The sequence below is a fragment of the Canis lupus genome, chromosome 1 (assembly GCF_048164855.1).
Source record: "Canis lupus baileyi chromosome 1, mCanLup2.hap1, whole genome shotgun sequence".
NCBI lineage: Eukaryota > Metazoa > Chordata > Mammalia > Carnivora > Canidae > Canis > Canis lupus.
In genome coordinates, this window is record NC_132838.1 from 89,173,206 (window position 1) to 89,190,488 (window position 17,283).

Here is a 17,283-nt window from a genome sequence, read left to right on the forward strand (position 1 = left end):
GACCTGAGCTCTGCAGCTGTCACTAAATTCCCTATCATTTCAGCCACCTCTGAGCTGCACAGGCTGAGAAGGTTGCAGAGGGTTTGCAAGGTCCTGGCTCTGGGCCACAGCAGCTTTCTGACTTTCTGGGGGGCAAGTACGAAAGCCAGTGGCACTTAATGCTCTTAATGTAGGCACTTAATGCTCTCCTCTAAATGCATTTCTCCTTAAAAGAACTAAAATGTTGTCTCTCCTCTTCACTGCCCCTTGACTAGTCAGGTACACAGAGCCTATTTCACAGCTGAGAAAAACTGAACATGAAAAAAGTAAACTGCCTGAGGTAGAACAAGCAAGTGGCAGGACAAAGGAATTCACACTCAGGTCTGCCTGACTTCAGAGTTACAGAATGAAAGTTAAACATATCCCCAGCATATGATCCAGCATTTCTACTCCTAGGAATTGAGATAAAAGAAATGAGTGCATAAGTCCACAAAGCAAGGTGTAGGTGGTTTCCCTAGCAGCTTTAATCATGATAGGAGAAAACACAAACAAACCTTGACAACGATGTAAATATCCATCAGCAGAAGAATGGATAAACAAACTGTGGTGAACTCATATAAATGGAATACTACTCGGCAACAAACAAGAACTACTGAATCACATAACAATATGGATGAATCTCAGAGAAGTTATGTTGAGCAAAAGAAGCCAGACACAAAATGTTGACTTCATTTATATAGATTCTCTCCAAGTCAAGAAAACTATCCCATGGTGAGAGAAGTCAGAAGAGAGTTTCCCTCCAGGGTAAGGTAGTAACAGAAGGAAAAAGTGGCGAGAGAAGCTTCTAGAGTGATGGAAAGTCTTGTTTTTTTTTTTTATCTAGGTGGTAATCACACAGGTGAATACATTCATGTAAGCATTCATCCAGCTCTGGAACCAGATAGTGGTATCTGCACGATACTGTGGATGTACTAAATGCCACTGAACTGTATACTTTAAAATGGTTAAAATGGTGGATCTTATGTGCTTTACCACAACAAAAACAAATTTATCAAGCTGTCCCCTTGAGATCTATGCATGTTACTGTATGTAAATTATACTTCAACAAAACACCAGAAAAACAAAAATATTAAAAAAGCTTCATTATGAATAAACAAGGTTGCAAGGATAGACCCTGGATACCACCCACTGTTTCTATGGGAAAATTTTTCTGCTTTCCTGCACATTTTTTTAACCTCAGTTCTTTGGTAAATTGAGTCCACCTTTCCTGCCTCTTCCTGATTTGGGTAAAAACATCTGCAAACTGTGCACTTAAGCAGTATGAGAAATATTTCTCCCAGACCTTTAATTAAAATTCAAATTCAGGTCTGTTAGAAAGAAGGCCACCGGTATTCAAGATGAACCCCGTGCCTCTTCACTTCAGTGTGTTGCCGCTTGCCTGTTTTTAGACTCCAATAATAACACCAGTAGGAAAAGCACAAATGTTTCCAGTTCCCTTTCTGGAAAATCTCAATGAGTGTTGAAGATGCCACAAATCTCTCTCCCCTCTTAAAACTCATGCAGACACTAAACAGACCAGCCCAGGGTAGGCAAAGTGTTCTGCCTCAAGTTATGCTGAAAACCTCAGAAGTGCCTAAAGTGATGCCTAAACTCGAGCAACAGTGAGTGATTTTGTGTTAGTTGGTGAACAACGAGAGCCTACAGCAGTAACCAGGTAGCTCATCTTCAGCACATTTGTGAAGAACAAACCAGAATAGGCTCCCAGCTCCAGGCCTGCCTTACCTTCCTCCTGCTAGAGGCAATGTGGCCCCTGTAAGAGAAGCCCACAGAAAAAGAAGGGGGAATTGGAGACTCCCAGTATGCAGCTCTTAATGGGAAGAGTGGAGGGGAAGAAGAAAGAAAAAGAATGATCCTCAAGAAGCAATGCAGGATAACTGCAGATATTGGCTTGGGCTGCAGAGCAAGGAAGAGAATACAGCACATGGTGTGGTGGTACATTATTTAAGCTGCAACTGAATAATAGATCTTTCTAGCACTTCATGAGCTAAACTACTGCCATTCTTGGGTTCTCAGTTCGTCCTTCAGAAAAATATCTTTCAGAGAAAATCCACTGGACCTTTTCTTAAAAGAAAAAACCAGAAAGAAAACAACATAAGTGTTTTAAGGAGCATGAAAATACTTTAAGATAACAAGAACCATGAGAAATTATTTAGAATGTTCTCCAGGCTTTATACCCACTTAGAACCTTAAGCACTGGAGAAGACTTCAGACTTTAAATACAACTACTCATTTCCCTATAAAGAAACTTAGATTTACATGCCTTAGCCGCAGTCACCCAGCTAATTAGTACAGCTTATATACCACTACAGAGAAGGTCCAGACGTATATACATCTACAGTTTTTTTCTTACTCACAGACAATCCATCCACTCACTATATAAATGTCAGGAATCCACTCTTCTGAGTTCCCACTGAGTCTTCAATTCTTACTGGTTTATGCAACAAAAGCCTTCCCCAGATCCAGTCAGTTCAGTGTGGCAAATTTGGTGGATATGTTTGGTGTCCTATAAGCTGCTGGGGTTACCCAGATGACTCAGACCAAGGAGGGGCTCAGGCAGACGGGAAGTGACTGGCATGGAGCAGACATGATAAGGGCTCTAATAAATACTGGCATGTGCACACCAGCCAATCACAGGCAAGAAGGAAACTGATTCAGCTGAGTGAAGAAGAGTAAGGAAGGAACCAGGCTTCTAAAAATGAGCTCACAGGGACGTTCCTTCTAAACAAGTCATTCTTTTTCAAAAACAGAAATGGTTAATTTTACTAATTAATTCCCTAAAATAATTTCATTCTGCTTTTGCCAGATAATATTTACAAGCAGTTTCTCATGGACTGAGAATGAGCTGGCTGCCTCTCAGAGCATACACTATCCTCCTTCCCACACAGACTTAGGGTCTCAGGTGTGCTTGACTGCATAAGGCAAAAAAGAACCTCACAACCTAGAACTTGGAACATTTCCTTTATTGCTGTGACAATAAATGGCTCTCAAAAAACAGTTCTCAGGGAGCCTTGGTGGCTTAGTAGGTTAAGTATCTGCCTTTGGGCTTGGGTCATGATCTCAGGGTCCTGGGATCAAGCCCCACGTTGGGCTCCCTGCTCAGGGGGGAGTCTGCTTCTCCCTCTCTCTTTGCCTCTGCCCCACCCCCACACTCTCTCTCTTAAAAAAAAGGTGGTTCTCAAGAAAGCCGTATCAGACCATATATCCTCCTCAGAGGAACAAACATCTTAGAAGCTACAATTCTAAGAAAAGTTCATTTATGGGGATCCCTGGGTGGCTCAGCGGTTTAGCACCTGCCTTTGGCCCAGGGCGCGATCCTGGAGTCCCGGGATCGAGTCCCGCGTCGGGCTCCCGGCATGCAGCCTGCTTCTCCCTCTGCCTGTGTCTCTGCCTCTCTCTCTCTCTATGTCTATCATAAATAAATAAAAATAAATCCTTAAAAAAAAGAAAAAAAGAAAAGTTCATTTATTCCTACTGATGATCAGAAAGCATTATTTCCCCCTGTTCACCTTCAACTAGAATGACAAGAGTATCTGCAGTGTTCTCTCATCTCTACCAAAGCTTTTCTTTAATACAATGGCAAAGATATAACTGGACGTTAATCATTATCTGCTAATTACAGTCTAATAACTGTTACCTACCAGGAAGACTATCCTAATAACTGTCTCAAAATATATTATTTATATCCCCCTCCCAATGCCTCTGGCTTGTCACTAACTATAAATATATAACTATGTATTTAGTCTCATAGAGAGTGTTTATCAGATGAGGCATACTGTAATTAAGGTTTCAAAAGATGATGCCATTTTTTTCTTGTGAACATAATGTATATATTCATGTAGCTGATTAAAATCTACAACAGAAAATAATAATCTCCCTATTAATTAATTAATTCTGAAGTCCATCTTTATATATGCATATAGGTAAAATTTAGAAAACATTTGTATTCAAGGACAGGACATGAGATCTTCGCCATAATTAATGGTTTCATTTGAATTTTTTTTTGGTCAGTCCAGCTTCTTAAGTACAAATATTTTATTCACAAAATATTTTTTTAAAGATTTTATTTATTCATGAGAGACACAGAGAGAGAGAGACATAGGCAGAGAGAGAAGCAGGCTCCATGCAGGGAGCCGGATGCAGGACTCGATCCCAGGACCCCAAGATCATGCCTTGAGCCAAAGGCAGAAGCTCAACCAATGAGCCACCCAGGTGTCCCTCACAAAAGATTTCTGAAGTGTATGCTTTCACCACTCCTAACTCCTAACATTCCTACCACCCCCTAAATCTCTCTCTCTCTCTCTCTCTCTCTCTCACACACACACACACACACACGTGTGCAATGTTGGGAAAGGACAAACAGAAGCAAACTATAAGTCGTGAATATTATAATTAGGAAATATTAGTCTGAAAGTTAAAATAAACATTATTACAAACACGCATATTGCTATGATCTAAAAATGTAAAAGATATAGGGGATCCCTGGGTGGCGCAGTAGTTTGGCGCCTGCCTTTGGCCCAGGGCACGATCCTGGAGACCCGGGATCGAATCCCATGTCGGGCTCCCAGTGCATGGAGCCTGCTTCTCCCTCTGCCTGTGTCTCTGCCTCTCTCTCTCTGTGTGACTATCATAAATAAATAAAAATTAAAAAAAAAAAAAAAAGATATGGGAGCACCCAGTTGGCTCAGGGGGTAGGCATCTAACTATTGATCTTGGGGTCGTGAGCTCGAGCCCCACCTTGTGAGATAGAGTTCGCTTAATAAAAAGAAAAAAGGGCAAGATGGATAAGTGATTAAGAAAGAATGTGTTATGTTTTTAAGATTAAAGACCTGATTTAACTGTAACTATCTGGCAGAGGCACTAAACAAATATCTGCGTAGATTTAAAATGACTAAAGTACAAGTTCCTAATTGAAGGCTAAGTAGTTCACGTAAAAGGTGTGCATGCACACACATGATTAAGTATTTTGGTGACTGAAACAAAGTGTTTTCTATTCTGGTTTTATTTACCTACCATGACCATGAACTTCAATTGCTCATTTTTTTCTAGGTCAAGGCAGGGTTACTTTTTTTTTTTTTTAGGGTTACTTTTTTTTTTAACCTCAAGACTTTCAATTCCTACTACCATCCTTGCCAGAGCCTACTTCAAAGACCAACATAAGGTACGTTTCTAAAAAATTAAATCCATTTTAGGGCGCCTGGCTCGCTCAGTTGCTGAAGTGTGCAACTCTTGATCTCGGGGTTTTGAGGGTTTTCTTTTTTTAAGATTTTATTTATTTATTCATGAGAGACACAGAGAGAGAGAGGCAGACACGGGCAGAAGGAGAAGCAGGCTTCATGCAGGGAGCCCAACGTGGGACTTGATCCCAGGTCTCCAGAATCACGCCCCGGGCTGAAGGTGGCACTAAACCGCTGAGCCACCCAGGCTGCCCGGGGTTTTGAGTTTAAGACCCATGTTGGTTGTAGAGATAACTTAAAAAATTAAACCTTTAAAAAATAATAAAAAATTAAATGCATTTACACGTGAGACTATTTGGTTCTCTGTTGCCTTTGGCATTGCTGGATCAGGAAAGCAAGCTGCGCTCCAGAGCACAGCGATGTCCCTGTTGCAGAGCCCAAGTATTTCCTCCATTTTCAGTCCATCCTATCACAGATGTCACACCAACAGACTTCAAAATTGCAGAGTCAGGGGATCCCTGGGTGGCACAGCGGTTTGGCGCCTGCCTTTGGCCCAGAGCGCAATCCTGGAGATCCGGGATCGAATCCCACGTCGGACTCCCGGTGCATGGAGCCTGCTTCTCCCTCTGCCTGTGTCTCTGCCTCTCTCTCTCTCTCTCTCTCTCACTGTGTGCCTATCATAAATAAATAAAAATTTTTTTAAAAAATTGCAGAGTCGGGACATCAGAGTGGCTCAGTGGTTGAGGGTCTGCCTTTGGCTCAGGTCGTGATCCCAGGGCCCTGAGATCCAGGTCCTCGGACTCCCTGCAGGGAGCCTGCTTCTCCCTCTGCTGTGTTTCTGCCTTTCTATGTGTCTCTCATGAATAAATAAATAAAATATTTTAAAAATAAAATAAATAAAATCTGCAGAGTGGCTTGTGGGAAGCAGAGAAAGGAATAAGAATTAAGCAAGGCATCAAATTGCTTCACAAATACACTGTCTCCAATAAAAGATAAGACAGCTGGATAGACAAGAGCAAAGTATACATGTTAAGACACAAAGTCTGTCAAATTCAACTTTACTGGCTTCTCAGGGCCATTCCTGAAGGTGTGGTCAAGACAGACACAGCCCTCCGTAACTAAAACATCACATTCATATTTTAAACAGTGTTACCAAGTCTCAAATTTCAAGGGCCACATTTACAGTTTTTGCCTTATTCTCATACCACTCATCCCCATAATTTATTATTCTTACATCAGACTTGTTGTTTTACTTAATAGTTCTTGTATTTCACTCTAAGCAACCGAAATAAGTGAATTTGGTAGCCAGCTTTATATTTTTTATCCTTGAAGTACAATATTCATGCACAGTAACTGAAAAATAATGTGCCACCCCACCCATGAGTCTGTCTGTGTAGCACACTTTAGAAAACACTGTTTGGGGAAGAGCAAAAAAAAAGTGCCCAAAAAACACTATTTGGGGCAGTGGCAGAAAAAAAGCTTATTAATAACATATTAGGTATTTCTTCAATACAACAATCTTTAGTCTCTCTTCTGAGCTCACAGGTTATCAAGGCTGATGATGCTTTGGATAGAGTGGCTGGCTGGATGATAGAAGCTCTAGACCCCTTCAAAACAGATTGAAACTGTCACCGTCATAGGAAGGCTTCCCCAGGCCTGCCTGGGCTCTAGAAGTGAGAGGCCAAGTTAAGTGCATTTCTTAACCAAGCTGAAAAAATAATACTTTCCAACTCCAGGCTCTGCCTCGTGTGCAATAATGTAGGCAGTGTACGAGCTTAGCCAGCTGTATTTCCCAGGTACCCTTCAGACCTGGAACTAGCTATTCCCAGTACTTAATGTTACGACTGAATGCCTGAAAACATTTTTCCACTGCTGTTACATGACCTTTAAAAAAAAATTTTAATGGTAATACCACCTTAGACTCTCATAAATTTGGGAGCTACATGGGCTTCTGCTAACAAGAGTCATCATAAAAATTACTAAAAAAAAAAAAAAAAAAAAATACTGAGGAGGTGAAGTAGGCCATAAATAGTTTTAGGGAAGACTTCTTTTTAAATCTTGAAAAGTTCACTTAACTCTAGAGTTTCTAACCCCCAAAATATGTGTTAAGTCTGACCTCTGAGTCTATGTTTTTGACTCCAACCCTTGGATTTAGGACCAAGAAACTAACTCAGTAAAACACCTGAGATAATCATTCTGCGCCCGGCCAACCCTCCCCCTTCCACCTCACACATGTGCATCAATCACTCTCCTACATTACTACACCCCAAATCACCTTCAATGGTAAACACCTTTTAACACCAGGGCTGGCTAGTCCAAGGCCATCTGGCCACCAACTGTTGGCCACCTGATTACTGCTCAGAACCTAATCAATGAGGCATTTTATAGAGAGTCAGCTCTCAACCTAGATAAAGTAATCTGTAGCCACAGCTTCTTAATGGGATTTGCTTTAGGGATTAGGCAAGGAATTCCCTGATGGCTCATATTCTTGGTAAGAGTATGTTGAAAGTTTCAGCAGTGATTACTAACCCTTCCTCTTAACCTCACCCCTGCCACCCATACCTCCTGCCACTCCCAGACCCAATCTGCATGACTTTTTCAACTACAGAACACAGAACTAAGATGGCCCCGCCTAGTTTCAAGAACTCATCTGTCTCTTAATACCTTCAGAAGAGAAACCTTTCTAAACATAAGTCACTGCAGGGATTTTTACATCTCCCTTGAGTTCCCAGGCACTTTTGCAAAAGATAAATGGCTGGCTGTAACCTTTTGTCAATGTACAAAGAATTAGATCAAAAGTTAAACAAATGTAGGCAGAAGTCCTTGCAAATGGAATTCCCCAAGGGGGGGGGGGGCGATGTTAAAATTCACTGGTTTCAGGCATTTCAGTGCCTCAAAAATAGTAATATTCCCTGTGTAGGGGGTGGGGTGAAATATTTACAGGAAACCAGTTCACTTTTTCACAGGGAAAGTCAAGTCACTAATACATCAGGAATTTTAGGACCTTCCGCTCCATCTCAAGTTCTCTTGTTGGCATTCAAGGCTTAGCAGGTGTGTGGTCATGAAAAAGTTGCAGCACCCATTTTATGGAAAGAAATCCCCCCTTCATCAATCTCTGGTAGCAGCTCAGAAAAAGCTCAAGAAACACCACCCCAAAAGCCACTGTTGCTGGAGTGAAGCACACCTTCTCTCACCTCCCTGGAGAGGGGAAGCCACAGCATCCCATCCATATTTCTCATGGGAACTCATCATTCTCAATTATTTGTGTGCTTCCGCAACAAGACACTGTAACAGAGGCACACTCTTAAACGCTTGTATTACCCACACTGAAGTGAACTTGTTCATGAAAATTTATTGAATAGTCAAATTTCATTCTTAGGCAGGATATTAACTGCTACAAATTCAATGACTCTTACTAACTCCTCACTTAAAACATCTCCTTCCCAGGTTGGGTGTAGATGTTCCCCACCACCACCACCACCATCCCACACACACACACACCGTCTCTCCAAGGAATGATTCTGACAAAGCAGGTCTGGTTCTCCCAAAATGATTGTCAGCAGGCACACCTGGCCACAGACCACCAAAACATCAAGTAAAGGGCCTCCTTCCCCCTCTGCTAGGATTCCCCAAGGCGAGGGAGGGTGTGTGGAATCACAGGGCAGTTTCTATGATGGGGTGAGACTCTGCTGGGAACTGCAGGGAAACCACAACCATTATTACTCAGCCCAGACAGCTGCCAGGGAACCAGCGCTGCCTAAGAACTGAAGCTAAAATAGAGGTGGGAGGCTGTATTCCATTACTAAGCCCTGGAGTATTCACTCCCCCAGTTCATCCACATTTCAAGAATGTTTAAAACCCTGTAGTCAAAACCCTGATTATTTATAACTTAAACTACTGTGTAAAAGTGGAAACTTGACAAATAAAGACTTAAAGGGAATGGTGACAGGTAAGATAACACCAGAGAGGAAGCATTCATCACTCCCTTTTTGTGGCTTCTTCCAAAACCCCATCTCCAGTCCCTACTGAAAACAACTTGTATTACAGAAGTAGCTGATTCAAAGGGGAAATGAGTTTCCTGGTCTCCCAAGAGCTGTCCGTCGGTCTCATACACACATGCCTGTAACTTTGCATCAAGTAGAATACGTGGTTTGAAGCAGAGAAGGAAAACACAAAGGCACGCAGCAGGCTACACAACAGGCAGGACGAGATGCCTTCAAGGTAGCAGAGATCCAGGACAGAGTTCAGGGCAGGGTCCCCTACCGTCCCGGAGGCTTCATCTCAAACCCAAGGGGCTTCAGAGAGGAGAGAAAGGGATCCAGGGGCCCTGGAGGCCATGAGCCACGACCCGGTCGGGTGAAGTCTACCCGCCCCCGCCCTCGGCCCCGCGTCCAGGTGGGGCAGCAGCAGCAGCAACAGGAGGCCCTGCACGCGCTCCCACGCTCATCCCCCGGGACCCGCGTCGCAGCCGCGCGGACTCGAGAGGGGACTTACGCGGAGCCAGCCTGACAGCTCCCGCCCGGGTGGGAACCCGCGATCTCCTCGCACCGGCATCTCGGGCGCACGTCCCGCTCGGGCCCGCGCTCCGCCGATCCGTCCTCGGACCCGACGCCGGGGCTGCGCGGCCGCGGGGCTGCCGGGCTGCGGGGCGGCCGGGCCGCGGGGCCCACCCCTTTGTCCCGCCCCCGCCCCCGCCCCCGCGCCCGCGCCCGCGCCCGCGCCGGCCGCGGGACCCGGGAAACTCTCAAATGGGCCTCTACCACCCCCGCGCGGCCGGGGGGAGGCGAGGGCCCGCCCAGGCCAATCCGCGGGGCCCCGGCCGGCCGCAGCACCGGCGACTCCTGGCGGGGGGCGGGCGGGGGCGGCGGCGGCGAGGGCGGGGGCCCCGAGGTCCGAGCGCCCCGCGGCCCCCACGCCGTCCCCCCCCCGCCGGGCGGCGCGATGGTTCGCTCCGCGGCGCGCACAGCCCGGCAGGTCCGGGTCCTGGAGCGCCCGGGGCGGGGGGCGGGGGGCGGCTGCGCGCGGGGCCGTCTGTCCCGGGCTCCCCCTAGGAGCTCGCGTGCGCACCGCACCGGCCCCCGCGCTGTCTGCGGAGGTGGGCGGCGCCCCTGCGGCTCCCTTCCGAAAGGGAGGGGAGGGGAACCCCACGTTTTGTGCGCTGCCTGGAGGCCTGCACGGCGTCGCGCCGCACGCCCCGGCCCAGCCGCTGGCCCCCCGGCCCCGAGGCCGCCGCACGCTCGCCCGAAACAAACCACGACTTCTGAGGAGCGTCAACTCCAGGTGTGTATCTCCTTGGCCCATTTCCAGCCACTCCAATAAAGAGATTCGAACGCCTCTCTCATCGGCAGCTTCCAGAAGGCTACCGGCAGGTCACACGTGCTAATCCAGCAGGATTTATTTAATTCAGCTCAGTACAGTTACTCCTTGTAGAGTTGTGTGTGCAAAGAACTGCACAAGAGAAGGCAAGGCTTCCTTATTTTAGGGACACGGAAGTGATTCCGAGACTCAAAACAGGTACACGGACTAAAAATACAACTTTGGGTTTGAAACCTTAAGGGAACCAACCATGTAAGAGAAAAAATTGCGGACCCCACCCTGCGCTTCCCTTAAAATTGCTTCCCCTTAAAGCAAAACTCGGCCTAGGCTCACAAGTGGAAGGTAAAGGTGTAAAGGTCTGGCCTGACCCGCTGATGAGATGCAGATGCTGGGATGCTGGGCGCTCTCTCTCTCTCTCTCTCTCTGAAAAGTTGCTTCACTTCCTGCCGAATCAAAACAAGTTTGGCAGTTTATGTGGAAAAACAAGTCCAGCAGATGCCTCTCCGAAAGTGTTAGGCTTCTGGCCTCCTTTGGGGTAGCTAAGTGCATGCCTCTGGATAAAAAGCACTGTTGAGTAACATTTCCCCCTCTGCCTCAAGTCTCCAGACCCTGGACGTTTAGGTTGTCTTCCGGATGTGAGGCATTTATCCTCCTGACCTAAGCGCGATGTAAAAAATGTTTCCCAAATTAGGTAGTGCCAACGTAACCATGATAGCCTTTGTGAACTGGTCGCACCTTAGTGATGTGAGCTTTCATTAGCATTTAAAAAAGAAGACAGGAATCTGGAATGTAGCACTCACATCCGATGAAGGATTTCCTTTTTCTCTCTCTAGAGATGCACTGTCCAATACAATAACTACATCCCACAGGTGGGTATTTAATACATTTTAATTTAAATTAACTAAAATGCAAAAAAATAATAAAAATAATATATTAACTAAAATGCGAGGAAATTACAGTATCAGTTTCTTCATCATACTAGTCACCTTTCCAGTGCTCAGTGGCCACACGCAGCTCATGGCTACCATACTAGACAGTGCAGATAAAGAATATTTCTACCATTGCAGAAAGTTCTATAGAACTACACTGCTCCAAATAATGAAATACTCTTACACTAGAAATACTATTCTTCTGACACAATGCCTGACACAGATTAACAATAAATAGTTGTTGAAAAAGATAACTCGATTAGTACACTAGCAGTGCTGGTAGAAGTTACAAACAAACACAACGTTTTTGGAAGAGCAATTAATAGTACATATTTTTCACATGTGGGTTGCACATTTGAACCCCACTCCTAGAATGTGTTTCTCCAAAGAACTTTTTTTTTTTTTTTTAAGATTTTTATTTATTTATTCATGAGAGACACGGAGACATAGGGAGAGGAGGAAGCAGGCTCCCTGCAGGGAGCCTGATATGGGACTCTACCCCAGGACCCCGGGATCAGGACCTGAGCCAAAGGCAGACTCTCAACCACTGATCCATCCAGGTGCCCTCTCCAAAGAACTTCTATCAAACAATTACTGAACCACTTCAATCAAGCCAGACCCTCTGATAAAAGACTTAGGCTCTCACATTGGGGAGCTCAGTCTATTACAGCAAACGCTCAGTAAAAAACTAAGTGCTGGGATTCCTGGAAAGCTCAGGGTACTCTGGGGACCTTGGGGGAGGGGTTCTTCACCCAGACTAGGGGAATGGGGTTTAGGGAAGGCTTTCCAAACATGAGGTTGCATACAGGAATGAATTTGTGAGACAAAAAGAGGGGGGAAATGTTTCCAGGTGAAGGGACTAAATACAAGTGGAGAAATAAGGAATGAAGAGACCACAGACTTGCCCTTCAGTGCCAGGAGGGGAGATTGCCCAGGCAGGCAGGGGCTGCCTTCTCCTGTGAACACAGCAGAAGTGGGATTAGATTGGCAAAGATGAATGTGCCAGGTGGGGGTGAGGGGAGGGGTGTCAGTAAGAATGACAAAACCAGCAAAAAAAATGCAATTTTTTGTGGGAAGGCAGGTGATAGATGACATGGCTATCAGGCAGCGTTAGACAAAAAGGAACCATTTCTAGAGAAATGAAGGGAGTGTAATCAGCAGGCTGGTTGACTGCCTGATTACAAATGACGTAAGGAAGAGGGAAGTGAGTCTAAGGTGACTCTCGGGTTTCTGGCTTAGCAGAGTAGATGACGGTATCTCTACCAGAGAATGCAGGAGTGGGAGCAGATCTTGGGAGGGGCTGGAGGAAAGATGGTGAGTTTAGTTAAGGACTGAGTTTCAAGGGCTATGGGTCATGCAGGTGGAGATGTTCAATTGTCTACTAGGCACTAGTCATTGATGAGTACTTGGGCAGCGAGCTCTCTGGGATGGAGGAAGAGATTTGAGAATTGTCAATGTATCAAGAAAGCCAAAGTCAGGGGAGGAAGTGAGACTATTCAGAGACACCATGTAGATTGAGGCAGCAGAGGATTAAAGATAGGACCCATCCAGCCTCTTTTCATAATAACCCTTATTGTGACAGGCAAAAAAAAAAAAAAAAAAAAAAAAGATAGGACCCATCTCTGGAAATGCCAATATGTAGGGGGCAAGCTCAGATCCCCTGAGCAGAGACCAAAGAGGAACTGTCAGAAAGGGAAGAAAAACCTCTCTGGGGCAGCGTCCACAAAGTCAAAGGAAGAATGAATTTCAGGCAGGGGAGAGTTGCCAGCAACATGCACCAGTGAGGAGGTCAGTCAAGGTGAGAACAGGAGATGCTCACCAAGAAGACCAGTGCTCATCTTGGCCAGAGCTGTTTCCCTGGAAAGATGAGACTAGAGGCCAGACTTCCGTGGCTGACTGGTAGGTGAGGCACTTCATGCCAGGTTATAGTAACAAAGGATGGAAACCAACAATATCCAAAAATAGACAGCTACTGAATTACAGCAGATCCACTGAATTGGCCTAGCAAGCTGTCATTTAAAATTACAGGTCTATCCAGCAATGAGAAGAATAATATAATAACCAATGAAAAAGAACACAAATTTTACCTACCCAATGATGGCAATGAAGAAATTATGAAAAAACATATGAATGAATTGGAAAGCAAATGGGAACATGATTTGGTGACAGGCTGGGGCTTCATGTATTTCTCTTTTCAAATCGTAGTTATTGTTTGTGCCATATTGTTTGTGTAATGGACAGGTTTTCAGTATTTTTCAGTATGCATTACAATGTACAAAATCTTCGTAACAAGTTGGTCAGAAGACCTCAAATTAATGGCGATAAGCTAAATACTTTTCATCAGGGCAGCCCTGGTGGCGCAGCGGTTTGGTGCCGCCTGCAGCCTGGGGTGTGATCCTGGAGACCGGGGATCGAGTCCCGCATCGGGCTCCCTGCATGGAGCCTGCTTCTCCCTCTGCTTGTGTCTCTGATTCTCTCTGTGTGTCTCTCATGAATAAATTAAATCTTTACTTAAAAAAAAAAAAAAGCAAAATTTACAGGGTAACTGAACAATGTAGTTGGCCTGTACAAAGAATGGCTGACTGCAATCACAGAGACACTTTTCCACCACAAACATTTCCTGAAGCCTCCCATGTACCCTGGGGCAGATACAAAAAAAAACGACAAAGACGATATATACTGGGGCGGGGCGGAGTGGGTGGTGCTTGCTCACAGTGTGATGAAGACAGAACCAAGTAAACAAATGATGGTAAGGCAGGAGACTTGCCCAAGTGGGGAATGATTAACATGCGGAGACCACGGTTAACACTCAGCCCGAGGGAGGGGCCCCTTTCAGGAGACAGGCCTGGCCTGCCCTCACCTCCCCTACGGTGGCCTCTTCTCTGCTGGCCTCTCCCACCCTTCTCAGTCCAAACAGGCATCCCAGCAGACGTGCATGTACAGTTAGAAGATTCTGTCCACAAGGACCCACCTGAACTAACATTCAGGAGAAAAGCATCGAAAGTTCTGTTCTGCCCTTCACATCTTCACTTTTACTTATTTGGTATTACTCCTGCTTACTTTCATTTTTTTTAAAGATTTTATTTATTAATGAGAGATATATAGAGAGAGGCAGAGAAAGAAAAGCGGGCTTCATGCAGGCAGCCCGACGTGGGACTCGATCTTGGGACTCCAGGATCATGCCCTGGGCCAAAGGCAGGCACCAAACCGCTGAGCCACCCAGGGATCCCTCCTGCTTACTTTCAAAGTGTGTTAAAGTACTCCTCTTTGAGAGGGGGGGTGACTAGCTACTCTAAGTATCCCAAATCCTTAGTTTCTAGTTAAAGCACTGAGACCTGTATATGGAACAGCTCCCAGTACCATATAATCCCATGTGACCCCCAAGCCCCACAGAAAAACAGACTTCTCATTGAGATTCCTCATCCAGATCTATGATGGTCCTATAAATCCGATACAATGCAGCGAAGTTCACTGAAAGTGTAACAGTCATAGGTCTGTACACATTGCAGAGAAAGCAAATTATTTTTAAACTAGCCTTCAGCACTTGAGAATTATGCAAAGAACAGATGAGTGCATTTATAATCCACAAGAAAACCTCTCAGGTTCACCTCAGCCTTCTGGGCAACTCAAGACTCTTGCTTTACCTTTGGAAACACTGTGTTTCTAGTTCACCGACAAGCACTTTGCAGATTCCCTGGCTTCAGGATTGTTCCCATATCTCAGTATTATGCAGGAAGAGCAGAAAGCTGCCTCTAGTTTACCACTTTACAAAACATCCAGGTATCTACATGTTAGTGTCTCCAAGGACAATGCCAATTTTTTTTTTTTTTTTTTTTTTTTGACAATGCCAATTTTCACATAGCCATCCGTTCAGGACACGGTAACGGAGGTGTTAACACTATTGATAGTGTTCCATAGTTAAGACTGTTTTGTTTATTTTCTATTCCAGTGAGTTTTTTGGGGGGGAGAAAAAAGATGCTCATTATAAAGCATTCGGAGCAGTTCAGAAAAGCACAAAGAAATGTAAAAATCATCTAAAATCCTAATAAACAGCTTCAACATAAGGTGAACGTTCCAGACATATGTGCAAATATGGATAAAAGGCTAGCTACAAGAATACCCCAGGGACTGAAATAATTTAAACAAAAGTGAGATCTTATTACAGTGCTATTTTAATTTAAAAATAGTAAATAAGGGACGCCTGAGTGGCTGAGTGGTTGAGCGTCTTCCTTTGGCTCAGGTCATGATCCCGGAGTCCTGGAATCGAGTCCCGTGTCGGGCTCCCTGCATGGAGCCTGCTTCTCCCTCTGCCTGTGTCTCTGCCTCTCTCTCTGTGTGTCTCTCATGAATAAATAAAAATCTTTTAAAATAAATAAATAAATAATAGTAAATAAAATTCTGTTTGATATTGACAGAAAAAAATTGAACAAAAAAGTTCACGAACACAGGATATTTCTTCAACGTGATAATTATCCCCAAAAGATCATCTAAAGAGTAAAGATTAACTTCTCCTTAAGAATCTTTGCTAGTGGGATCCCTGGGTGGCGCAGCTGTTTAGCGCCTGCCTTTGGCCCAGGGCGTGATCCTGGAGACCGGGGATCGAATCCCACGTCGGGCTCCCGGTGCATGGAGCCTGCTTCTCCCTCTGCCTGTGTCTCTGCCTCTCTCTCTCTCTCTCTGTGATGACTATCAAAAAAAAAAAAAAAAAAAAGAATCTTTGGTAGTGAATTTCCAAAGACACTTCTAAAACATTAAGACATTAAGAGATTCAGGGCACCTGGGTGGCTCAGTGGTTGAGCATCACTTAGGTCGTGATCCCGGGGTCCTGGGATCGAGTCCCTCATCGAGCTCCCTCCCCATAGGAAGCCTGATTCTCCCTCAGCCTATGCCTCTGCCTCTCTCTCTCTCTCTGTCTCTCATGAATAAATGAATAAAATCTTGAATAAATACATAAAACATTAAGAGATTAGTATTTTAATGTATTAAAAATTACATGTTTGGGGGCACCTGGCTGGCTCAGTCAGTTAAGTGTCTGATTCTTGATTTCGGCTCAGGTTATATCTCAGGATCAAGATATCGAGCCCTGAGTCGGTCTCCATGCTCAGTGGGGAGTCTGTTTGAGATTCTCTCCCTCTCCCTCTGTTCCCCCACTCCCCACTCATATGCTCCCCCACAGGCTCTATCTCTCTCTCAAATAAATTAAGTTTTTTTTAATTACATGTTTTAATTTTAGAAAGTTTCTCTTCCTCTAGGACTCGCCTCTTTGCTATCTCCCTCTATCCAACCTTGACTTTCCCAATCCATCCTCCCCAACAACCAGAGTGATCTTTTCATGAGGCAAATCAGATCTCCTACCTCTATCCTTTTAAGCCATCAAAATGTCACCAATCCAGACTTCTTGTCACAGCCTCTGTTACCGGCTAAATGTTTGTGTTTCCCCTAACCACCGCCTCCCACAAAGGGGTTGAAGTCCTAATCTGCTGGTAAGTGTTGGTATCTGGAGACGGGCCTCTGGGAGGGAGTTAGATTTTTTTTTTTTTAAGATTTTATTTATTTATCCATGAGAGACACAGAGAGAGAGAGGCAGAGACACAGGCAGAGGGAGAAGCAGAGGGAGAAGCAGGCTCCATGCAGGGAGCCCGATGTGGGACTCGATCCCGGGTGTCCAGGATCACACCCTGGGCCGAAGACAGCGCCAAACCGCTGAGCCACCTGGGCTGCCAGAGAGTCAGGTTTAGATTAGGTCATAAGATTTGGACCCTCATGATGAGATTTGTGGTCTTATACAAGAAAAAGAGAAAGGGGCATTGGGTGGCTCAATTGGT

General features: G+C 45.0%; 1 protein-coding gene and 1 long non-coding RNA gene across 15 annotated transcripts in view; one reads left to right on the forward strand and one right to left on the reverse strand.

The window, feature by feature from the left end:
• The window catches only part of TJP2 (tight junction protein 2), a 123,747-nt gene that overhangs the window by 66,142 nt on the left and 40,322 nt on the right, over positions 1-17,283 (reverse strand). For 3 of the 13 annotated variants that reach the window (XM_072838876.1, XM_072838849.1, XM_072838787.1), the window contains exon 1: positions 9,708-9,859. The exons of 7 other annotated variants lie outside the window; for them this stretch is intronic. In XM_072838876.1, coding sequence (XP_072694977.1) covers positions 9,708-9,767 — 60 coding nt within the window. In that variant the 5' untranslated portion in view covers positions 9,768-9,859. 3 more of the 13 variants (XM_072838823.1, XM_072838759.1, XM_072838827.1) reach the window with 3 other exon arrangements.
• The window catches only part of LOC140640087 (uncharacterized), a 38,927-nt gene continuing 32,159 nt past the window's right edge, over positions 10,516-17,283 (forward strand). For both annotated transcript variants that reach the window (XR_012036741.1, XR_012036740.1), the window contains exon 1: positions 10,516-11,398. This is a non-coding gene — a long non-coding RNA (uncharacterized lncRNA). The remainder of the gene's footprint in view (positions 11,399-17,283) is intronic.